The 21,452-nt window shown below is 55.0% G+C and overlaps 10 protein-coding genes across 10 annotated transcripts; 7 read left to right on the top strand and 3 right to left on the bottom strand.

The window, feature by feature from the left end:
• Positions 1-691: 691 nt before the first annotated feature.
• BAUCODRAFT_34036 (uncharacterized protein) lies at positions 692-2,344 on the top strand. The gene is made up of 2 exons (XM_007677946.1): positions 692-763; positions 817-2,344. Exon 2 carries the CDS (start codon positions 969-971, stop codon positions 2,115-2,117), a length of 1,149 nt encoding a protein of 382 aa, XP_007676136.1. The 5' UTR covers positions 692-763; positions 817-968; the 3' UTR covers positions 2,118-2,344.
• Positions 2,345-2,661: 317 nt separating this feature from the next.
• On the top strand, positions 2,662-5,224 carry BAUCODRAFT_34035 (uncharacterized protein). The gene is made up of 4 exons (XM_007677945.1): positions 2,662-3,400; positions 3,615-3,761; positions 3,818-4,438; positions 4,498-5,224. Exons 1-4 carry the CDS (start codon positions 2,889-2,891, stop codon positions 4,925-4,927), a joined length of 1,710 nt encoding a protein of 569 aa, XP_007676135.1. The 5' UTR covers positions 2,662-2,888; the 3' UTR covers positions 4,928-5,224.
• A 208-nt stretch (positions 5,225-5,432) lies between these two features.
• On the top strand, positions 5,433-7,609 carry BAUCODRAFT_89803 (uncharacterized protein). Its single transcript, XM_007678154.1, has 6 exons — positions 5,433-5,888; positions 5,948-5,956; positions 6,015-6,180; positions 6,234-6,308; positions 6,358-7,131; positions 7,188-7,609. The coding sequence occupies exons 1-6, from the start codon at positions 5,629-5,631 to the stop codon at positions 7,554-7,556; spliced, it is 1,653 nt and encodes a 550-aa protein (XP_007676344.1). The 5' UTR covers positions 5,433-5,628; the 3' UTR covers positions 7,557-7,609.
• Positions 7,610-7,811: 202 nt separating this feature from the next.
• BAUCODRAFT_34032 (uncharacterized protein) lies at positions 7,812-8,858 on the top strand. The gene is made up of 3 exons (XM_007677944.1): positions 7,812-8,280; positions 8,405-8,572; positions 8,631-8,858. The coding sequence occupies exons 1-3, from the start codon at positions 7,825-7,827 to the stop codon at positions 8,724-8,726; spliced, it is 720 nt and encodes a 239-aa protein (XP_007676134.1). The 5' UTR covers positions 7,812-7,824; the 3' UTR covers positions 8,727-8,858.
• Positions 8,859-9,178: 320 nt separating this feature from the next.
• Positions 9,179-10,375, top strand: BAUCODRAFT_34031 (uncharacterized protein). Its single transcript, XM_007677943.1, has 5 exons — positions 9,179-9,220; positions 9,279-9,370; positions 9,432-9,804; positions 9,858-10,212; positions 10,266-10,375. The coding sequence occupies exons 1-5, from the start codon at positions 9,210-9,212 to the stop codon at positions 10,338-10,340; spliced, it is 906 nt and encodes a 301-aa protein (XP_007676133.1). The 5' UTR covers positions 9,179-9,209; the 3' UTR covers positions 10,341-10,375.
• Positions 10,376-10,554: 179 nt separating this feature from the next.
• On the bottom strand, positions 10,555-11,788 carry BAUCODRAFT_148226 (uncharacterized protein; the record flags this gene model as incomplete). The annotated part of the gene is made up of 3 exons (XM_007678431.1): positions 10,555-11,556; positions 11,607-11,720; positions 11,780-11,788. The coding sequence occupies 3 exons, from the start codon at positions 11,786-11,788 to the stop codon at positions 10,555-10,557; spliced, it is 1,125 nt and encodes a 374-aa protein (XP_007676621.1).
• Positions 11,789-12,412: 624 nt separating this feature from the next.
• On the top strand, positions 12,413-13,132 carry BAUCODRAFT_34027 (uncharacterized protein; the record flags this gene model as incomplete). The annotated part of the gene is made up of 1 exon (XM_007677942.1): positions 12,413-13,132. Exon 1 carries the CDS (start codon positions 12,744-12,746, stop codon positions 13,128-13,130), a length of 387 nt encoding a protein of 128 aa, XP_007676132.1. The 5' UTR covers positions 12,413-12,743.
• A 468-nt stretch (positions 13,133-13,600) lies between these two features.
• On the top strand, positions 13,601-15,360 carry BAUCODRAFT_122632 (uncharacterized protein; the record flags this gene model as incomplete). The annotated part of the gene is made up of 3 exons (XM_007678430.1): positions 13,601-13,643; positions 13,673-14,630; positions 14,691-15,360. 3 exons carry the CDS (start codon positions 13,601-13,603, stop codon positions 15,358-15,360), a joined length of 1,671 nt encoding a protein of 556 aa, XP_007676620.1.
• Positions 15,361-15,463: 103 nt separating this feature from the next.
• On the bottom strand, positions 15,464-17,452 carry BAUCODRAFT_148224 (uncharacterized protein; the record flags this gene model as incomplete). The annotated part of the gene is made up of 2 exons (XM_007678429.1): positions 15,464-16,908; positions 16,963-17,452. 2 exons carry the CDS (start codon positions 17,450-17,452, stop codon positions 15,464-15,466), a joined length of 1,935 nt encoding a protein of 644 aa, XP_007676619.1.
• Positions 17,453-17,991: 539 nt separating this feature from the next.
• Positions 17,992-21,439, bottom strand: BAUCODRAFT_34024 (uncharacterized protein). The gene is made up of 2 exons (XM_007677941.1): positions 20,650-21,439; positions 17,992-20,598 (listed from the first exon to the last, which is right to left on the bottom strand). Exons 1-2 carry the CDS (start codon positions 21,073-21,075, stop codon positions 18,142-18,144), a joined length of 2,883 nt encoding a protein of 960 aa, XP_007676131.1. The 5' UTR covers positions 21,076-21,439; the 3' UTR covers positions 17,992-18,141.
• Between the last annotated feature and the right edge of the window lie 13 nt (positions 21,440-21,452).

Raw genomic sequence — 21,452 nt, 5'->3', positions numbered from 1 at the left:
GGGCGGCAACCGGCACCACATCCCATCTGGCAGCAATAGCAGCTGATTTCCCCAGCTTGGCTGAGGCCGGAGCATGTAGGACGGAGGTAACAGGCAGGTAAGACTCTGATGCAAGGACGGTAGTGCTTGTTAAGCCATACTCAATGATCGACACGATGCCAAACGCCACGCCAGAGTCAAAGCCGAGGGTCAAGGCGGAGCCGAATATCGAAGCCGGACGGAATAGCAAGGCACACCTGATGTGAGGTGACAGTCCATATCTGCACAAAGCCCACTTCGGAAGCGGAGGACATTATCCGCAGTGGTCCGACGAGGGCTGCATATGCGTAACTATGTTCGCTTTATGCTCCAGATTTGCGTTTGGCTCGACCCCGCGCTCTGCTCTTCCTCCATCCGCGGATCCCGCCTCGGACACCTGCTACGGCAGCGTGACAGTCGAATTCAGGGCTATTCATATACTGGCTGGCCACTCATGATCTCCTGGTAGCGTCTGATCTGCTCAGCCATTGATCAGCCTTTAGAAAGTTCATCTGATCACTTGTATTTCCGTTCACCATACTCACCAAGCAGAGAAGATGGTCTCCATTGCATTGCTTGCGTCCGTAATACTCAGTCTTACGCTTCTGAAAGTCCTCTTCGACCAGCTGAGGTCGCCATTAAGGGCTGTACCAGGACCTGTCGCTGCCCGCTTCACTAGATTGTGGTATTTCTTCCACCTCCGCCATGGCCAGTTTCACATCCTAAACCAGAAGCTGCATCGAAAGTACGGCAAGATTGTTCGCTATGCGCCTAACAAATACTCACTGAGCGATCCAGCCGTATTAAAGACGATATATGGACCCGGCACAGGCTTCTTCAAGAGCCAATGGTACTCCGCGTTCTCACCACCCGATCGAGACACCCTCTTCACGATTTTGGACAACAAGCATCATGCCAATCAGCGGCGCAAGTACCAGTCCATGTTCACCATGTCAAGCATGGTCACCTACGAGGCTTTTGTGGATGAGTGTATCAAGATCTTCCGCAAACGGCTCGATGAGATATCTAGTGCGGGACAGCCTGCTGACATGGCCTGGTGGTTTAACTGCTTCGCCACGGACACTGTAGCCTTGCTCTCCTTTAGTAAACGTCTTGGCGACTTGGACAAAGGCGAGGACGTCGGCGAACTGAACAAAAGCTTGCATTCAAACTTGACATACGCTGTACTGGTAGGCATATACTCCGAAATGCACCGCTTGATCTTCGGCAGCATGGAGAAGCTATCGCAATGGGGTGTCTCGAAAGGCACGCCACGAGGCTACATCCAAGGCGTCGTGCGTCAAACCGTCACCGAACGGCGCAAGATGCGTGCTGCGGGAGAGAAGCCTGACATCGAAAAGGCCTTTGAGGAGGAAGAGAATGCGCCCAAAGACTTTGCGACCAAATTCCTTGATGCCAATGAGCAGGACGCAAGTCGCTTTACCGACCTTGACGTCATGAGCGGTCTTTCAAGCAATGTGATAGCAGGCGCTGATACCACTGCGGCCACGCTGTCCGGCATTCTGTATTGGCTGTTGAGGTACCCGAAGACGCTTGAAAAGCTCCGACAGGAGGTCGACGAAGGTAAGGCGGCAGGAAGGTTGTCGACTCCAATCACGTTCAGGCAGGCACAGGAGCTGCGATACCTGCAAGCCGTAATCCAAGAGGCGCAGCGCATGCATCCTGCGGTGGGCTTACCGCTGGAGCGTGTCGTGCCCGCTGGCGGCGTGCAACTATGCGGGTACTACTTCCCGGAGGGCAGTGTTGTGGGCGTTAATGCCTGGGTTCTACACTACGACACTGGCGTTTTCGGCCCAGATGCTGCCGAGTTCAGGCCGGAACGCTGGCTTGAAAGTGACGCGGAGACGCTGGCGAGGATGAACCATAGCCATCTCCCTTTTGGCTTAGGTGCTCGAACGTGCATTGGAAAGAATGTCAGTCTGTTGGAAATGTCGAAGCTATTACCGGAGTTGGTGCATAACTTCAATTTCGAGCTGGCTGGGGATCTGAGAAGCGGGAAGGAATGGACGGTGAAGAATCACTGGTTCGTGATACCCAAATCGCTTGACGTAGCTGTTAGTAGGCGACATGAGGCATGATATGCCGGGCAATCGCCGAATGTCCAGGTTGATTCACGATCCCTTAGGTTTCAAATGAATGCAGGAACAAATTGCCGTATGCAGTAGTGAACATCATTCTTATATCAGTCAAGAGATAAGGGAGCAGCTGGCCATGTGACCGTAGTCGGCACCACTGCAAGCCGTATCCGCGCGCGGAGACTATTGCTATCTTGCAGCGATAGACGGAACGTTTAGAAGATGGGGGAGAGTGGTCAAACGGCGCAAGCAAATGCTGCCGCGTAGATGGTTCGGAAACATGGCATTCTCAAATTGCGCTCTATTTCCACTCGTAATGAAAAGGAAGTAAGACAGCAAGAGCGACGAACATGCTTTGGACGGAGGCGGGCTCATGCTCCTTATGGGTCGCAGAAGCGTCGAACACCTCGCCTCGCACGCCATTGAGAGAAAAGGCAATTTCTTGGCGGTGTGGGGCGCGAGCCCAGATCTCCACGCATTCTCTGCAGTGACGGCGCTAGAGGCGGGCTCTCCCACGAAACTACCTGCTTAGCCTCTCACAGCGTCGCTTCAATGGCTTGGTGTGAAGATCGTGAACGCCTGACGCAGTCGGACGCTTCGAAGGAACCTTGTGGCGGACCCATCAGGCTGGGCCCTGTGGCATCCGTCATTAGATCTGATGCCGAGACTATCACCGGGGACTGTTATAGCCCTGCTGTATCCCGCGCGACTGCTTGCTCTCTCTTGCTTCGCTATTCTCGGACCCTGTCTGCGCTACACTAACCAACAATCACTATGGGACTTCTAGGCTTTAACGAAAAGAGTAAGGGCGACGCCCTGAATGCCGGTGAGGATGTACCGAGCTACTCTCCGGAATCGTACGAACCGCAAGAAGGCGTGAGCGAGAATGCAGACCAACTGCACCGGCGACTGGGTAACCGCGAAATCCAACTAATCGCCATCGGAGGCTCGATTGGTACAGCTCTCTTCGTTTCCATCGGCTCTGGTTTGGCTCATGGCGGCCCCGCGTCCCTCTTCATTGCGTACACCTTGTACAGCTGCGTTATCGCCATGGCAAACAACTGCGTCGCTGAGATGACGATCCTCTACCCTGTCAGTGGAGGTTTTGTACGCTTGGCCGGCCACTTTGTCGACGACGCCTTCGGCTTCATGGCCGGATGGAACTTCTTCCTGTACGAAGTTTTGTTGATACCGTTCGAAATAACAGCACTGGACGTGGTGCTTGGTTTCTGGAGAGACGATATTCCTTCGTGGGCCGTGTGCTTGGCCTGTGTTGTACTCTATGCGTAAGCTCCCCTGAAGCGACCTTTTCCGTACCCCAAAGCGACCTCCGGCCAAGAGCGCCTTCTGCCCGAGCGACCGCGATTCTGCGAAGGACTCGAGTTCGCGCTCACGAAGCGGTTATCGCCCCAAGCAACTATTCTACTTTTGCACAGTGTACCCTTTGCCACAGCGCCAACGCCCACCGCACCAACTTTCAGAGCTAATGAGATTGTGTAGTCTGCTAAATGTGCTAGCTGTACGGGCCTACGGTGAAGCCGAGTTCTGGCTTTCCGGCGGAAAGTTTCTACTCATCATCATGCTCTTCGCGTTCACCTTTATAACAATGTGTGGTGGCAACCCGAAACATTACGCATATGGGTTTCGGTGAGTTTCACACTCTCCATTAAGGCTCGGAACCACGTTCACTGACAGATTGAAAGGTCCTGGCAAAAGCCCGGTGCATTTGCTGAGTATCTGGCTGCCGGGCCCTTAGGCCGCTTCGAGGGATTTCTCGCTGCGCTCTGGTCAGCATCCTTTACCGTCGTAGGTCCGGAATACGTGTCCATGATCGCTGCTGAGGCCAAGCGGCCGCGCATCTACATCAAGGACGCTTTCAAGACCGTGTACTGGCGGTTCGGCGTGTTCTTCATCGTTGGCGCTCTGGCCGTTGGCATCGTCCTCCCGTATGACGACCCCACACTGGTTAGCGTTGTTGGTGGAGGCGAGGGCGCCGGTACTGGCGCTGCTTCGCCGTATGTCATTGCAATGAGGAACCTTGGTGTCAGCGTGTTCCCACACATCGTCAACGCCCTCCTGGTAACTTCGATCTTCTCCGCGGGCAACACATACGTCTACGCCGGAACGCGGACTTTGTACGGTTTGGCACTTGAGGGCCGCGCGCCTCGATTTCTCAGAAAGTGCACGAAGAATGGTGTACCCATTTGGTGCTTCTGCGTCGTTATGATCTTCCCCTTCCTGAGTTTCTTGTCAGTCAGCAACAGCTCTTCTATCGTTTTGACCTGGCTCACCAACCTCATTACTGCGGGAGGTGTAATAAACTAGTAAGTGCAGCACCACCATTGCGCAGGTTGGTAAGCACAGTTCGCTGATGTTGATTTAGCGTCATCATCGCCATTACCTATATTTTCTTCTATCGCGCCTGCAAGGCACAAGGGGTCGACCGCAACAACTTTCCCTACACGGGATGGTTCCAGCCCTACTCCGCGTGGATTGCCTTCATCTTCGAAACACTGGTTGTCTTCTGCTATGGCTACACTTCATTCATGCCATGGAGCGTCGACAACTTCTTCGTCTACTATACCATGCTTATCCTTGCGCCGGTCTTGTTTTTCGGATGGAAGCTCATTAAGCGCACCAAGCTTGTTAAGCCGCATGAAGCCGACCTTGTCTGGGAAAGGCCAATCGTCGACGCCTACGAAGCCACCTTTTTGGATCCCCCGGTTGGCTTCATGAGAGAGCTTGTCCAGATGTTCGGGCTTTGGAGGCAGAAAGGTGGAAACGACAGAAGGACGGTCAGCATATCTGCGTAAAATGGTGGCCGGGCTCTTGGGGGATGGTGCAAAAGTATTATGAGATCTACAAGCGATGCGCAAGCGGGCATACGATTGGTGATATGGGGAAGCAGTGTCAATTAGTGTGGAGACGTGTTAGGTCGAAAGTGATGCGTTCACGAAGCCTGAGCCTCCACACTTTGCACGTCCATTCCTCTGTTTTGTGACAGTATGTGAGGGTGGTTTCACTCCCTCGGATCGAATTGGCTGCGCCAAAGATCTCGACCACAAGGCATAACGTAGGTATAGGAAGCCAGTAAGCAGTACAACACGGAGTACAATTCCCTTTCAAGGTCCGAAAAGTCCGCGGTGTTTAATTGACAAGCGTTCCGTCTTCGCCTCGATGCGCTTCGATGTGTCAGCGTACTGCAGATACCACAGCGCGTTGTTTGAAGACTGCTGCTAACTGTCGAGACGTCACTGCAACGCTACATCATCCTCTCGCGGCAGACGGCACGATAGCGTAACATGAATGTCGCGCGCCCGGCAATGGATTCCATGCCGTCAATGGGTTTGCCTTATAGCCTTCCGTTCTCTACCGTAGATGTTTACACAAGACGGGTGACCTTGCTACCTCTTACACTGTCTCTCCTCTCGACTACATTTGGCTGTCCGCTCTTATTATTGCCGAGAACACGTGTGCTACGTGTGCTACTTTACATAGACTCCACATTCCGAGAATGTCGGGGAGAGACCACGAGCAGGCGTCGCTAGACGAGAAAATCGACGAATCACGGAAGACCTCACACTCTCCGGGCGATGCTACCGACTCTGCCGCCGAGCTGGAGCGGAACCAGACGACACTCAGTGGCGGCTTGCTGCTGAATGAAGATGAAGTGCTTGCCAGGGCCCGTGACATGTCAAGGACGGGCGCAAACGTGCCGCTTTTCGTGACCTTCCACAAGCATGATAAGGAGAATCCACGTAATTTCCCCCCGTGGTGAGGACTTCCAATCGCTCAATCACCGGAGCCGCAGCTGACCAGCACCTGGTACTTAGGAAAAAATGGTTCGTCTGGCCATGTATTAAGCCCAACAGAAACACCGTTGAGACTGACCTTGTGCAGGTACATTACCTGCTTCGCCTCGTTTCTCAACATCATTACCTGCCTTTGCGCCGGTGGCATCAGCAGCGCCTCGTCGGACATTGCTGAGACGTTTAACGTCTCCGCCGAAGTCACCACGCTTGGTCTGTCAATGTACATCTTGGGCTTCGCATTGGGACCTATGCTCGTGAGCTTACTCAAAGGACACGTGATGTTCATCGGCTAATCGCAATAATCAAGCTTGCTCCACTTAGCGAGTACTTCGGACGTAGTCCCGTCTATATTGTTTCTTGGTGCATTCTTGTCATCTTCCAGGTACGTGCGACGCGCTAGCTATGCATATAACTACTGACCTATGATTCAGATACCATTGGCTTTGGCGCCGAACATCGCAACTGTCATCGTGTGTCGCCTGATCCAAGGGTTTGGCGGCAGCGCGCCTCTCACAAACACCGGAGGTACCGTAAGCGACCTGTGGGCGCGCAACGAGAGCGGGAATGCAATGATGGTGTACGGCTTCTCGTCTACCTTCGGCCCGCCTTTCGCCCTCGTCGTTTCCGGCTATCTCGTCCTGCGCCTTGGATGGAGGTGGTTATTTTGGTTCGACATGATTGTGACAGGAGCCCTCCTGGTTCTCATGGTGGTCACACTACCCGAAACAAGGCACAGTATCATCCTGGAACGCAAAGCCACGCGGGTACGGAAGACTTTGGCTAAGGAGGGCAATATCAGCCCCGAGGTTTTGGACAGCATAAGTGATGCGTCCAATAAAGGCAACAAACGCAGCCTCCACACTCTCTTCGCCATTAATTTGACCCGCCCAGTCCGCTTCCTGTTCAGCGAACCCATCACTATGGGCGCTGCGGCGTACAACGGCTTAATCTATGGGATCGTATACCTATTCAACGAGGCGTTTCCGCTGGTGTTCGGACCAGGAGGGCACGGGTTCAATACTGGGCAATGGGGCCTAACATTTCTGGGTCTCTGCATCGGCTCGCTCCTCGCTGCCTGCTGTCATCCTTTGCAGGAACGGTACTACCTCCGTCGTGTGGCGCAGAACGAAGGAAAGGGTGTGCCCGAGGCGCGAATGGGTCAAGCGCGGTTTGGCGCCCTCTTACTACCCATTTCGCTGTTTTGGGTAAGCACGCAGACTATACACCGAAGCCTCTACGCAGCTCGCTAACCGCTTTGCAGTTTGCGTGGACGAGCTTTACGTGGGTGCACTGGGTTGTGCCCATCATCGCCAGTGCCTTCTTCGGAGCTGGCATCTACGTTGTCATCCTGGCTATCCTCAATTATGTCGTCGACGCGTATCAGACCTATTCCGCTTCCGCTCTGGCGGGAGTCATTCTCGTCCGCAACCTTGTCGGCGCTGGCTTCCCTTTGTTTGGGAGGCAGATGTACACCAAGCTGGGCAATGAATGGGCGAGCACACTGTTAGCATTTCTTAGTCTGCTCTTCGTCCCGATCCCGATATGGTGGTTCTACCGAGGCGAACAGCTAAGGCTGAAGAGCCCGTGGGCAAGAGAGCACTTCGGGCAGGACGAAGATGCGCCACACTAGATAGTATCTTAGTACGCTTCACGATCCTCTTTTACAACGATAACCAGAGTACGATGCTATCTACATCTCTTCAGATAACTCTTGATAGTACCAGATATTGTGGATGCGGAGGCTTCTGAGGAAGTATCAGCGCCTTAGGCCACAAGGGTCGCGCCGCTTTAGCGTGCCCTAGCGCTGAAGCCCACACATCGCAAAATTGCAGAAACAGCTCAAGCGGCTGTCCATCAGCGAAACGACTTCTACTTCATCTTGACACACCACCGTCAAGATGAAGCTCAACATTTCGTACCCGGCCAATGGCACGCAAAAGCTCATTGAGATCGAAGATGACCGCAAGCTTCGTGTCTTCATGGAGCGCCGCATGGGCCAAGAAGTCCCGGGCGACAGCGTTGGTGACGAGTTCAAGGGCTACATCTTCAAGATCACCGGCGGCAACGACAAGCAAGGATTCCCCATGAAGCAGGGAGTCATGCACCCTACACGTGTGCGGTTACTCCTCGCCGACGGTCACAGCTGCTACCGTCCCCGCCGGACAGGTGAGCGTAAGAGGAAGAGTGTAAGAGGCTGCATCGTTGCAATGGACTTGTCAGTCTTGGCCTTGGCGGTAGTCAAGCAGGGTGACAACGACATCCCTGGCTTGACGGATACTGTGCACCCGAAGCGTCTCGGTCCCAAGCGTGCGACCAAGATTCGCCGCTTCTTCGGTCTCAGCAAGGAAGACGATGTGAGTCTCACTGCTCTTCGTAGAGCGTGACTCTATTTCCTCTTCGCCAGCCGCTGTCCCGCATGTCGGGCTTTGCGCTGAGCCTGAGACCAATACGTATGCTAACGAAGTTCTGCCCAATTAGGTCCGCAAATTCGTCATTCGCCGCGAGGTGCAGCCCAAGAAGGAGGGCGCGAAGCCCTACACCAAGGCACCACGCATTCAGCGTCTTGTCACCCCTCAGCGTCTGCAGCACAAGAGGCACAGGATCGCAATCAAGCGTCGTCGGGCGGAGGCAAGCAAGGATGCTGCGGTATGGCTTTAATCCCTTTGTCGAACTTGCGAGAGTCTTGTACTAATTCCGTCCTTAGAATGAGTACGCGCAGATCTTGCACAAGCGTGTAGGCGAGGAGAAGCAGAAGCAGGCCGATATGCGGAAGAGGCGTGCGTCTAGCATGCGCAAGTAGGTTACTTAGTGAAGTCTACTTGCCGTCTCAGTGCGTTTGCATGTTATGGCCGCTCAGCAAGGATTGGCGCTTCGAAGCATCGCCACTCGCCATGAGCGTGGCAGGGAGGGCAGGGATGGCGTTGATAGTGTCGTAGTGTCCTAACATGTTACCTCAATGGCTGTTCCTGGTGTATCGAGCGTATTGAAGCAGTATTCCCTTTTAAGGCTGTCACGTTGCACGGTGTCCTTCCTTGATGTGTGGTATACTACGATCGCGTTGCGTCCTACGTGGTGAATTTTGGCACGAGTCGTGTTCAAGCCGGAAACGATGCCTCCAGTCACGCTTCATCGCGGCTTCACCAACCTTTTCGCACAGTTTTCGACATGTTCACCTTAGTTGCTCCCCTACATCCGCCGGTCTTGCAGCCGCAGTCGCATCACTATGGCGATGAACTCCATCAAGCTGCTTACGGGTAACAGCCATGGGCAACTGGCTAAGTCAATGGCCGACAGGTAAGGCGGAAAACACTCAAAGGTACAAGAAGTAAAGTTGACGGTGCATACATTCAAGACTCGGAATAGAGCTGGCAAAGATCATGGTGCTGCAATATAGCAACAACGAGTCCAGCATCTCAATTGGCGAGTCGGTACGAGACGAAGACGGTACGCTGGCGGCGTAAGTACCACTACCCACTTGGCGTATACTGAACGAGAGACGGTACAGTCTTCATCCTGCAGTCAACAGAGCCGGGCAACATCAACGACCACATCATGGAGCTTCTCATCCTCATCAACGCCTGCCGGACCGCCTCCGCTCGTCGCATCACCGCTGTCCTGCCCAACTTCCCCTACGCCCGTCAGGACAAGAAGGATAAGAGTAGGGCTCCTATCACCGCCAAGCTCATGGCCAACATGCTCCAGACCGCGGGCTGCAACCACGTCATCACGATGGACCTACACGCAAGTCAAATTCAAGGCTTCTTCAACGTGCCCGTGGACAATCTGTATGCGGAGCCGAGTACGCTGAGATGGATACGGGAGAACCTGACGGTGAAGGACTGTGTAATCGTCAGTCCGGATGCTGGAGGAGCCAAGAGGTACGCCTCCGCGTATCAGCATGCGGACCAGATTAGTACTGACAGTTGCATAGAGCGACATCAATAGCGGACGGCCTTGATCTAGGCTTCGCGCTCATCCACAAGGAACGCGCACGGCCCAACGAGGTTTCACGCATGGTGCTTGTCGGCGACGTCAGAGACCGCATTGCGATTATCGTTGACGATATGGCTGACACTTGCGGCACGCTCGTCAAAGCCGCCGAGGTTGTTATGGAGCACGGCGCACGGGAGTGCATCGCCATCGTCACGCATGGCATCCTTAGCGGCAATGCATGTCAGAAGCTCAACGAGAGTAAGCTGCGGAAGCTGGTAGTCACAAATACGGTACCGCACGAGGAGAAGAAGAAGCTATGCGACAAGATCGAGACGATCGATATCAGCCCCACCGTAAGTCACCGCCCAAGACCATTATTGCGGCCCAAGCTGACCTTCTCCGACAGCTCGCAGAAGCATGCCGGCGAACGCACAATGGCGAAAGCGTCTCCTTCCTCTTCAAGCACGCGCCCTTGGATTAGCATTGCAAGCGGCTCGTAGCTCGGAAGGTAGAGGCTGCGTGAACAGCATGTTGTAAGGTTATGATGGCGACATGGGACAGATATACCCTCACGGAACATGTTTGTACTGTAGCAAAAGCACTTAATTCTTCTTGCACCTTCGCTAAAGCCCATTCGGTCTTACTCGTGATCCCCAGCCCTCGCTCCTTTGAACTAAAAAGATTGACATCATCAATTAGAGCTTCAATTGCTCCTGCCAATCGCGCCATCTCCCGGCTCTCAATGGGTCCAGCTTCCGCAGTTCATCCAACCACTCCCGCAGCTCTACAGTGCTCACTTTCTTGTTACCCGCTTCGACCTCAATGTACCGACTTGAGTACTCTAGAAGTGCTTGGTAGATATACTTGCAGTCCTCAGCGCCTTCGAGCATTTCCTTGATGCTGTCAATCTCGCGCTCGAGGTAGTCTACGCGTCCCGTATTCGTGCACGGGTCCAGAATAGGCAGGGCCTGATCGTTCGAAGCGTCGAGCGTAGCCATGAGGTACTGATGGTAGAACCATAGACTCTGGTCGTACGGGTCGGTATATAGAGCGCGAGTGATAAGCTCGAACTCGCTGTCGAAGAATGTCTGCCGCTGCTTACTGGAGGCTTGTCGGTCCGATAGTATGCGTGGAATCAGTTGGCTGCGGTTATGCCAAGCGCTAAAGTTGCTCAGGTTCGTTTCAACCATCTTAGTTGTGTAAGTGAACTCGCTCTCAGCCATGCTGGATCCGTTGAGCTGTTCGATCTCCTTGACTACCTGACGGCGATAGCCCCAGCCGTGGAAGTTGCGGCTGTCGAGACTCAGCATCTTGGTGACAAGGCCAAGCTCGCCTTGCCACAACTCAGACGAGTTGTGAACTGGGAGGTGCTGGGTTGCTGTCGACAGAAGCCACGAGCGGTGGTTCCAGATCCAGTAGCATTTGGGGTACTGCTTCAGCAGCGGAATGAGGAATAAGAGGTCTTCTTTAACGAGGAGTGCGATCTCATGTTGGGCTAGCGTCAGGCCGGCCTTCTGGGCAGCCGCAGCATCTGTCTCGTCAATCAGCGGACCTGAAGGTCCGGTGGCGAGCTCTCGAGCAAAAACGTCCTGCAGTAGACGGCGCCGGTGATTCCATATCGTGTAGTACTCCGGATTCTGTGATAAGAGCTTCGAGGTTGCCTGAAAGGTGGCGTTTGAGTAGTCTCTGGCCTTGATCTGGGTATTGTCAGAGGATAGATGTCACAGACATTGAAAGCAACCCATACCCGATCGGTCACTTCGCTCTCGAGTGCTTTGTATTGGTCGATCTGCTTCCGCTCCTTCTGCTTGGCCTGCTCGCTTTTGTCCAGCGACGCCCCAGAGACGCGGGGAATGCCGTGCTGCCCTTCACATCAGCGACGCCGACCTCACCTTCTCCTCCTTTCAACCCGTCACTCACACTTGCCATCCCCTAGGCGAGAGGCGGAAACGATGCAGCAATCCTCGGTCGAGAGAAGGTAAGCAGGCTTTAGGTAGGTTAGAGGTAGCAGCATTGAATTTAGCATGGAGAAGCTGCGCTTGTCTCATGACGCTCCATCTCCGCCTTCAATCAGCTTGTGTTTAAAGCAATGATCAATTTCGCTTCTCCTACTATTCATATTCTAGCTGTATGCTAGCAAGATAGTGTTACTAACCCATAGGTATCTGCTGCGCATGTGCTTCCGTCGACCGACGGCCTTGCTACCGCTATCGAGCTGACTTTCAACTCTTTGCGGTCCATCATTTGCGGCTCAAATCACAGCATGGTGAGCTCAATAACCTTGGTAACGGGATTGGTCACTGAGGTTAGCACAGACTGAGCCCCAGTGCTGATCGGTGGGCATCCTTTCTCGTCCTTCACGCCACGCTAACCATCTTGGGTAGCAATGCCGGTACGGCGCTGGCTGCTTGAACGGTTAAACACGGTGAAAGGTGTGAGGCACGTCCTTATCCAGCGTTGCAGGAAGAGCTCTGCTGCTGTCGAAGAAGCCGTTCCGGTGTCCGACAGAGACACAGCGTCGGCACCACCCGACTGGCCTCCAGACACGCTAGCCACGAGTGAAGAGCCGCAAGCAAGAGTCGCACCTAGAACCTCACCACAATCTTCGGCAGCGTCCCTGCGATATCCCTCACGACGGCGTAGTAGACGATCCACGCGCTCCAGCTCTCCTCTGTCTTACGCTTCGCACGTCTTTTCCGACGGCACGCACCATTCCAGCTCCATCTTGCGATATGGATACTGCCGGGAATGCGGCCAACACGGACCGAGACTGCAAGTCGACCAAGACTCCCGGCCGATCATGTGGGTGCCGCAGGTTCAAGCGTAGTACGAACCCACCTACGGCGGCATGCTCAATGCACCACGATACGAGCAACGAACCGTCATGGTCCCCATCTACAGCTCCCGAATCACTGCACCTGGCACACCAAGCTCTCGAGCTAGCCGAAGCTCCAGCAATCTTCACTTGGAACAAGCAGCCTGCGCACAGCCAGTCAGACCTCGAGCTGGCAGCACCGGTACCATCAATACCGACCTTGAGCACGCCGGTGCTTCACCACCCAGCAGCTCAAGCGGCGGCTCCAAGGTCAAGTCGGAGGTTCGACCAGTACCGCTCACCAACGCGCACTACAAACACCGCCATCACCGAAGCCACCTCGCTCATAAGCGCTCTGGAAGGGCTGCCGCTGGCAGGGATCCTGCGAACGCCCGCCGAGGATCTCCACATACAATTGCCGATCCCGAGAAGTCTTGGCGGAGACACTCCCAGTAGCTCAGCAGTAACGAGTCCAAGCAGCATCTTCAGCCAGTGCTCTAGAATCGGGACGCCGTTAACGAGCCCAAGCGGCTCACCAACCAAGGCGAGATGGATTGACGGCGTCTCAGATGTCGAGGACGACGGTACGGCGGACTCTCCTTCAATACCCAGCACACCATTGCGCCACCCAAGCGCATTATTCAGACACTGCCAGCGACGGGCCACGCCACGACAGCGACGCTTAATGAATGATCGCCTTGGCTCGCCGGATCGCTTTATTGCAAGTCGGCCTAGTACGCCAACGAAAGAGAAGTTACTCTTGTCATCACCGCACAAGGCACGTAAACCTTTACCGATGCATGTCGACGACCCATTTGCTCCGACCCGGCGAAGTCTGCGGTTGGCCGAACAGTACGCAACCTTGCGAGGTGCGCCTACCGCAATTCGGCCTGCAGCATCCGGAACTAGAAGCACGCCTGTCAATGATGCAGCGCGTGCCCACCGGCGTGCCGTCAGCGAAAGTGCAGTGTGGATGGTTGGTAGTACCCTTGTCACAGGCGGTGTGGCGAGCACTCCTAACGGCAGAGGCGGACGGGTTACGAGCGGCACAAGTGCACCGCATTACACTGCCAATTTCTTGCATAAGTCTTCCAGAAGCGAAGAAGAGCGGTTGCACGGTAACCGCTTAGCGCTGGCGCTGGACATTGATCAGCACGCGAGAATGCTTGCCCACAGCGCGCCATCCAACCTCTCTTCGGCCTGCAGTTCTTCTACAAAGATCAATGGCCGCAGAGTCTGGCGAGACGGTACCTGGGAACGTCTTGATCCGCCGGTCTCACCTACGAAGTCTGCCACTGCTAAGCCGCCCAAAGAAGTTCCAATCATCCCATTCCGTGTCCTTGACGCGCCTGCGCTGCGGGATGACTTCTACTGCTCACTTCTCGCATACTCGCCAACGCTCCATTGTCTGGCTGTGGGCCTTGGTCCTCATGTCTACTTGTGGTCCGAGAACAAATGTTCTTCGAGGCCACGCATCCCTGACTCATTAAGTGCGCCATTCGCGGCCCATGTGACATCGCTCTCGTTCAGTTCATTAGAAGGCGGCAGCGCAATCTTGGCGATTGGACGTGCCGATGGAAGGATAACGCTATGGTCGCCAATGGATAGCGAGCCGCGCTTTGACAGCGAGCAGCCTGCACCCGTCTCTTGCGTCTCGTTTCGTCCAACTACAATCCGCCGACCTTCCGTCCGCGAAGCCATCATCTCAGTCCTGACCGAGGAACTGCTGGTCGGGGATGAAGTTGGCAATGTCTATATCTACTCCATCGAATGGCCTAACCAAGATGCCCGAGATCTGTGGGCCTGGCACGGCAGCATGACGTTGCTTGCACGCATGAGCTGTCACACTCAGCAAGTCTGCGGTATGAATTGGAGCCCCAATGGAGAAGTATTTGCAACAGGCGGCAATGACAACCTGATATACGTGTTCGAGCGGAAGAAACTGCTCAACACACGGTCAACTGCGTTGCGAACAGCGAGAGGAGACAGCACTGCAACGGACGTCACAGTACGCAGTGGTGGGTCGAGCGACACCGTAGTCGCGTCTCCCAACACCACTGTACTCAGCCAGACTGCAGTGCTCTGCATCGGGCCTGGCGAGCAGAAGCACACATTCTCCCTCAACGCCGCCGTCAAGGCGCTCGCTTTCGCTTCATGGGAGCCGTCTCTTCTTGCCGCAGGTGGGGGCAGCAACGATCGCAGCATCCACTTCTTCCACACTTCATCTGGCGCCGCATTGGCCACGATTGACTGCCATGCACAGGTCACGAGCTTGTTGTGGAGCGAGCGAAGGCGGGAGATCGCCGCCACCTTCGGCTTCGCGCAGCCGGAGCATGCAGTGCGAATTGCAGTCTTTGCATGGCCGAGCTGTGAGTGCCTAGTCAAGATACCTTGGTGGAGCGAGGAACGTGCGCTTTGGGCGGTGCGGTATCCGCGTGGGCCCTCTGGTGCTGGTGAGGGTAAGGTGGATGCGGAGGGTAGGCCGTGGTATGGGCATCGCACGAAGGAGGAAGGTTGCTTGGTCGTTGCAACGAGCGACGCAAGCATCAAATTCCACGAGATCTGGGCTGAAGGGAACAGCAACGCAGAGAAACAACGCGCTCGGGAGCCAGCAGGTGGTCTGGGGAGTTTGGCTGGAAGTCAGATCCTGGCCGGAGAGTGCACCTTCGGTGATGGTATACGCTGAATTAGGCGCAAGGCTGTGCGCTTCGCCTTATCACACTCTATATCTCCTGGGTGCCTGAGCCTATCCATACCTAGGCCGACATTGACCCTCTCTCTCTATACAATTACCACGACGCACCTCTGCCGCTGTGCCTTGCCTTGATCAAGTCTGCGGCCTTCTCAGCGATCGCATAGACCGTATTACACAAATGCGTCGCAGGAATAATCGGTATGATGCTGCTGTCCACGACGCTCAAGTGCTCAACGCCGTATACCAGCAGCTCTGGGCTCACCACGCCGCCATACTCGAGAGGCATCATCGGACATGCGCAGCTTGGGTGTGCGAAGCTGGGAGTCAGCACGCCGGCTTCGAAGACCGCCAGAATCTCCTCCGTAGAGGTATAGTTGGCGCCGGGAACGATCTCGAGCGGGCCCAGGCGAGACATTGTGGGTGTGGCGTAGAATCGCCGGGTGAAGTTCAGCATCGCTACAGACATCAAGCCATCTACCGGATTAGCGAGCGTGTTATAGTCTATCACAGGTTGGCTGCCGAAAGGGTCGGTTAGGTTGAGGATTATAGTTCCGCGTGAGAAAGGCCTCTCCATTGCGTTTGGTGAAAGACCAGAGCCAGCAAATGGGAACTCGTACATCGCCGCCTCGCTGCTGTTAACCAGCGCGGTGAGTAAAGCGTGCTGTTTGGCGTAACCGGCGCGGCTGGTTGCATCGTACATCGCAGGCAGGTACTCGCTAGTATTCTGAGCCGCTGCCATGGACACAATCTCGTCGGCTTGGTCGGTGATGGTGCGCAGAGGCAGAAAGGCGGCGCTGTTGCCGTGTGCTTGCACCCACGCTCCAGTTCGGTTGGCGAAGTACAGCGTTTCTTGCTCCTCGTAGTACGTCGCATTGGTAGAAAGGAGGTTAGGGTTCGGATACGTGTCGTTGAGTAAGGCATAGACCAAGTATGCTGTAGGGTGATCCTGGAAGTTCATGCCGACGCCGGGTAAGTCGTTGATAACGTCGATCCCTGCAGCTTCGAGCATGCTGCTGGCTCCAATACCACTCAGCTGCAGGATGTGTGGTGAGAAGATTGCGCCAGCAGCCAGAACGACTTCCTCGCTAGCATAAGCTGAGACGGTCTCGTTCGTATCACGACTCGTCATTGACACTCCGACTGCAGTTTTGCCTTCGAACAAGATCCTGTTCACCTGTGTCCCGGTCACGAGATGGAGGTTTGTCCGATTGACAACGGGGTCATAGTATGCTGTGCGCGCGTCACTCCGCGTTTCTGTCGTAGGGTCCTCGCTGTTCGGCACCCAAAAGACGCCAACACCGCTGCCATTGGCACCGTCGATTGGATACGGAATCGTACCGTTGTCAAGCTCTGACCATGCGGTAAAGAAGTAAGGCTCTTCAGGCCACTCAAACGGAGCTATACTAGCATGGACTGGACCACTTGTACCCCAAACTGAGATGTCCCATGTGTAATTGTACTCAGCCGCCACTGCTGGCGTCGGAGGCGTGAAATTTGTCGACTTGATAAAGTAGGGAAGAAGACCATCCCATCCCCAGCCTGGAATGTGAAGGTTAGTGGCGTTATTCAAAGCATATATCAACCCTTACTGACCAGGGTTGCCAATGGCCTCCCAAGCATCGTAATCGGCGGCACTAGCTCTGTCGAAGTACATGCCATTCACCACACTGCCACCTCCCACAGTTGCCGCAGCGTAGACAGCTGAGGTTTCATTGTTCAGATGAACGAGCGGGGTGGAGGTGAGGTTGAACAGGTCTCGGTAGTTGTTGAAGTTGGCATAATAAGGGATGAGCACTGTCTCATTGTTGTCGAGGTAGCCGTACTCGATCACCAGAACAGTAACGCTGGGGTCTTCGGTGAGACGGTTCGCGACGGTGAGCCCGGCGGTACCCCCGCCTATGATTATGTAGTCGTAGGACTGATTTGCAGTACTGCTAGGCTCGATGTGATGGTACGCAGGGAAAGCCGGAGGGCCAAACGGATGCGATGGCCAGTTAGGTGGAAACGCAGGTCTATGGAACGGAGCAGCACACAGCGCAACGCGCACGAAAGCGAAGCTTGCTAAGATGGACAGGAAAGCCATTGTGACAAGCGAAGGACGACGAGAACGCGAAGAGAGCAATGGACGGGGAGCCGGCAGTAGACTTACCTGTGGAGGTCGAAGCAATAGCCTATATGATCTTGCTGCGTGCTGTACCAGTGCGGCGTTCATGTTATGCAGCTCGCAAGTACCGGCATGCAAGCGAGTGCGCCAGTTGGCCCGCACGATCCTCGTCGTTACAGGTCGGGTCCTGATTCAGAAGTGGTGGCTGCACACCCTGCATTAAAAACTTGTTTGGGTGATAGGGAACGACCAGGCACAGTATGATCTCGCTCTCAAGCGTAGGCTGTTGTCCGACTGCTTGCGGTTATAGGCGTTGCGGGACAAAGATACGAGCCTCGAGCACCCCGACACTGTGCCGACGTCGTCAGTGGCGGCTCGCTGTGCCTGTCTCCCGCCGCGGATCCACCTGCCTATATTCCCCGAAGAAACTAAGCTCTTCGCTAAAGTGAACGGCATACTGTTCACGCAAGAGTTGTATCACGTGTGACTGACATGGGAAGAAGAATCTTGGAGGCTATGTCCAGGGCAAGATGTTGATGAGTGACGTCTGATTACAGTTACTGGCACCGCCGAGGATCGACTTCATAGCGACCTGTCAACTCAAGTTCATGCTCATTGTGTGATACTCATGTGCGATGGCCGTGTAGCCATTACTGTTGTTCTTGCTATTACACTTTAGAGGTAACGAAACGACTCCTCGCCAACTCATCCGCAGTCGGCCTCATCTCATGCTCAATCTCAAACGTCTGCCGCAAGAACTCCTTCGCATCCTCACTCGCTTGCTCCGGCAGGTCCGGCTTCGCGCTCTCACTGTTCGCACCCGCCACACCGCCTCCACCAATCTTGAAGATGGCTTGCAGCTGCGTGCAATTGGGGTGCGGATGCGAACCGGTGAACATTTCGACGATGAGACAGCCCAGCGACCAGATGTCGGCCTTCTTCGTGTATGCTGTCTGACGGACCACTTCAGGCGCCATCCAGAAAACGGAGCCTTGAAGTGAGACACGCGGACCGCCACGTTTGAGGCCCGGATTCTGGTTCGAGAGGAGAGTAGAAGCTTCAACACGCTTGCTGATGCCGAAATCGGAAATCTTGACGGTGCCTTTGTTGTCGACGAGGATGTTACCGCCTTTGATGTCGCGATGTATGATGTCCTTGGCGTGGAGGTAGCTGAGACCCTGTAGGATCTGCCGGACGAAGTTGGAGATGAGAGACTCGTTGAGACTGCCATAATTTACCAGCATGCTCGCCACTGAGCCGCCGGCAACATACTCGAGGAAAATGTTGAGATGTTGGTCATCGCTGTTTGAGCCAAGATACTGCACAATGTTCTCGTGCTTAAGGTCACGTAAGAGGCCAATTTCGTGCTTGAGCGCGTCGATCATCTGCGTCTTCTTCGCATCCATCGACGTTCCAGTGGCGGAAGGCATCTCGACCTGCTTGACGGCCATCAATGCTCCCGTTACTGCGTGCAAGGCCAGGAAGACGGTGCCGAAAGAGCCTTGACCGATCATAGCGCCCTTCATATATTTCAGGTTGTCCCAGCTATCTTGCTCCAAATGCTCCATGAGCTCCTCGTCCGGCTCCTCCCCGTCCTCGGCGATGAATTGCGATAGTCGAGAATTGAGGCTACCACTCCCAGTGTCCGAGACACCGACGGTATTGCCCGGGCTGCTGTGGCTATCATCATAGTATGAGTGCATCACCGTGTTGCCCTCGGGGTCGGTGACGGTGAGGCTGTTGTCCTGGTCTTCGGGACTGTCTTCTGCAGTGAACGAGACGTAGCTCTTCCGGTCAGGTTCGAGTGGAGACTCCTCGTCAAGCGGCTCTAGCACACTAGAGGCTACGGACTCTCGGTACGACTCAGGTCTCCCAAGCTGGGCCAGACTCATCGGCCTGAGACCTGGCATCCGCTGTACTCCAGCTTCTTTCGTCCAGTGGTCGGCTATGGTAGGTAACGGTGGGGCGTCGGCCAGACTACTCGCTATGCTGAAGTTGCTTACCGTGCTCAACCGGCTGACTGCTCGGCTTAGTCGTCGACTCCTGCGGATGGACATCCGGACGGTACGATCCATCTCGTCCTTTGCGACATCCGGGAAGTATGTCTGTAGGTCCTGGGTGATGAGCTCAGTAGGTGGACGACCGCCATGGTACTCCTTCAGTTTCCGGGCTCGTGCAGAAGCTGTTGATGCTTCACTGGCGTTGCGTGAGATGGACGACATGGCAGCGTCGAAATAGTCGCGCCGCTCGGCCTGACTTGCCGGCGACATAGGATAACTTACTGCCGCCAGTGGCTCGCCGGTAAGCTTCTCGATCTTCAGCTGACTTCTCGATTTGATAGGTTGCTGTACTTCGATGGCTGGCGGCTCCGGTAGCTGTTGCTCGGCTATGCGTGCGGCGGTACGAAGCTGCTCGCCTTCCGGCTCTGCCGTGTGTATCTTGCGAAGGATGAGACGTCCTCGCTCGCTTCTGACGCCGTCGTTGCAAAGCTTTACCAGCTCTGCTTCACCGAGCCTCCTGCAAAAGGTCGGGTTCGGGTCAGTGCCGTCGAGTACGTAGAAGCAGTACGAACGGAAGTGGTTCTCATTTAGGGCCTTCTTCTTCAACGTTGCCCTAACGACGTCTTCCGCGGTTCGGAAGCCGTCAATATTCACTACGGATGACCTGCCGTCTTCATAAACGACACGTATTAGCGGCTTGTCAGTCGGTAGAGCCCCAACAATGCCGCTGTAGAGATTCTCCGTTGATGGCGAAGACCGAAGATATCCTGCAAATCTCGCCGTCTGTGGTGTCTCGACAGGTATGCCTCGTGCACTGTTGCCGTACCTGGAGTGGGATGGCTGAGCGAAGTAGCTGTTGCTCTGTTCCCTGCGTGCGTTCTCCATAGGACTGGCCCGTGCTAACCGGCCAGCACGGTTCTCCTGGTCAACCATTGGCGAGCTTGGTCTTGAGCCGGACTTGGCAGTTACATGTGCGGCGTAGGACATGTCTGCACTATTGAGTTGCCTGGAGAGCCTCTTCTCGGCTCGCGTTGCATTACCGGTTCTTGCGGAATGCAGTGGTCTTGGCGAGCCTGACGAAGGCGGAGTTAGAGTGGCATTATTGTCCAGCATTGCCAACGAGTGCTACAGGGCTTGGTCAGTCAACGTCTTGCAGATTTTGGCGTCTGAGCATACTCTGTTAATGTTTCTCTTGCTTGTCCTCTTGTACACATTACTTCTGAAAACTTTCGCCTGCGCATTTATTCGTACCCGATCACCGATCTTCTTGATGCCCATCTCTTTCAGCATACTCTGGTCCATGTCCATGAGGTTTTCGCCATTGATGTTGTTTTGCCGAAACAAGTCGACATACTGCCCGCAGTTGATGCTCCTCAACCAGTCGCCCACGCGACCCTCATCCCACTCGGCCACGCTGTCCCTCGCAGAGTCCTTGCATGCCTCCGAGAACTCGGACTCTGTAGGACTGGTGAAGACGCCGGTCCCGCCATGCGTGCTGCCGTTGACGGTAGTGGCGCCCACCGGGACGCGGTAGTGTGTAGTCGTCATATTGGAGGGGTATGCGGGCGTGGGAAAGGGTGCTCTGGAAGCGACTGAGGTCATATTTGCAAGAGTGCTCCGGTCACCAAGCCACGCGCCAGCGGATTGCTCCTTTTCTCTCAGCACCCTCCGCAAACCTTCACTGCGAACAAAGAAGCCTTCTGGCTCATTCACGTGTACATTCTGATCACTGCCTTCTGCTCTACCAGCTCTCCAAACACAGCACCGCCTTGTTGGAGAACAGCCGGGGCAGACCTTCCCGGCAGCAATGCCGCACTGCAAATACCTAAGCGGCTACGAGAGGAACTTAATAAAGCTGACGGGGAGGCAAACCTAGGACGAGTACCGAAACGTGTCGAATATGCTGTGGTGAGTCTCAGCGGCGTGGCGGCGGTCTGAAGCAGCTGTGTTGGCGTCTTCGCGAGCGTTTGGTGCATGCG

This window comes from Baudoinia panamericana (assembly GCF_000338955.1).
Source record: "Baudoinia panamericana UAMH 10762 unplaced genomic scaffold BAUCOscaffold_6, whole genome shotgun sequence".
Taxonomy (NCBI): Eukaryota; Fungi; Ascomycota; class Dothideomycetes; order Mycosphaerellales; family Teratosphaeriaceae; genus Baudoinia; species Baudoinia panamericana.
The sequence above is the reverse complement of the archived record's forward strand: the minus strand, read 5'-3'. Positions and strand labels throughout refer to the sequence as shown.

Excerpts from the sequence above, each read along its gene's own strand:
- BAUCODRAFT_34036 (XM_007677946.1), top strand. The coding sequence starts at position 969 with ATGTCAAGCATGGTCACCTACGAGGCTTTTGTGGATGAGTGTATCAAG.
- BAUCODRAFT_34035 (XM_007677945.1), top strand. The coding sequence starts at position 2,889 with ATGGGACTTCTAGGCTTTAACGAAAAGAGTAAGGGCGACGCCCTGAAT. Across the intron at positions 3,762-3,817 it reads CATTACGCATATGGGTTTCG|GTCCTGGCAAAAGCCCGGTG; the intron begins GTGAGTTTCACA and ends ACAGATTGAAAG. Across the intron at positions 4,439-4,497 it reads GCGGGAGGTGTAATAAACTA|CGTCATCATCGCCATTACCT; the intron begins GTAAGTGCAGCA and ends ATGTTGATTTAG.
- BAUCODRAFT_89803 (XM_007678154.1), top strand. The coding sequence starts at position 5,629 with ATGTCGGGGAGAGACCACGAGCAGGCGTCGCTAGACGAGAAAATCGAC. Across the intron at positions 6,181-6,233 it reads TCGCATTGGGACCTATGCTC|CTTGCTCCACTTAGCGAGTA; the intron begins GTGAGCTTACTC and ends GCAATAATCAAG. Across the intron at positions 7,132-7,187 it reads TACCCATTTCGCTGTTTTGG|TTTGCGTGGACGAGCTTTAC; the intron begins GTAAGCACGCAG and ends ACCGCTTTGCAG.
- BAUCODRAFT_34032 (XM_007677944.1), top strand. The coding sequence starts at position 7,825 with ATGAAGCTCAACATTTCGTACCCGGCCAATGGCACGCAAAAGCTCATT. Across the intron at positions 8,281-8,404 it reads GTCTCAGCAAGGAAGACGAT|GTCCGCAAATTCGTCATTCG; the intron begins GTGAGTCTCACT and ends CTGCCCAATTAG. Across the intron at positions 8,573-8,630 it reads AGGCAAGCAAGGATGCTGCG|AATGAGTACGCGCAGATCTT; the intron begins GTATGGCTTTAA and ends TTCCGTCCTTAG.
- BAUCODRAFT_34031 (XM_007677943.1), top strand. Across the intron at positions 9,371-9,431 it reads GTCGGTACGAGACGAAGACG|TCTTCATCCTGCAGTCAACA; the intron begins GTACGCTGGCGG and ends GAGACGGTACAG. Across the intron at positions 10,213-10,265 it reads CGATCGATATCAGCCCCACC|CTCGCAGAAGCATGCCGGCG; the intron begins GTAAGTCACCGC and ends CTTCTCCGACAG.
- BAUCODRAFT_34024 (XM_007677941.1), bottom strand. The coding sequence starts at position 21,075 with ATGACCTCAGTCGCTTCCAGAGCACCCTTTCCCACGCCCGCATACCCC. Across the intron at positions 20,599-20,649 it reads GCAAGAGAAACATTAACAGA|CACTCGTTGGCAATGCTGGA; the intron begins GTATGCTCAGAC and ends CAAGCCCTGTAG.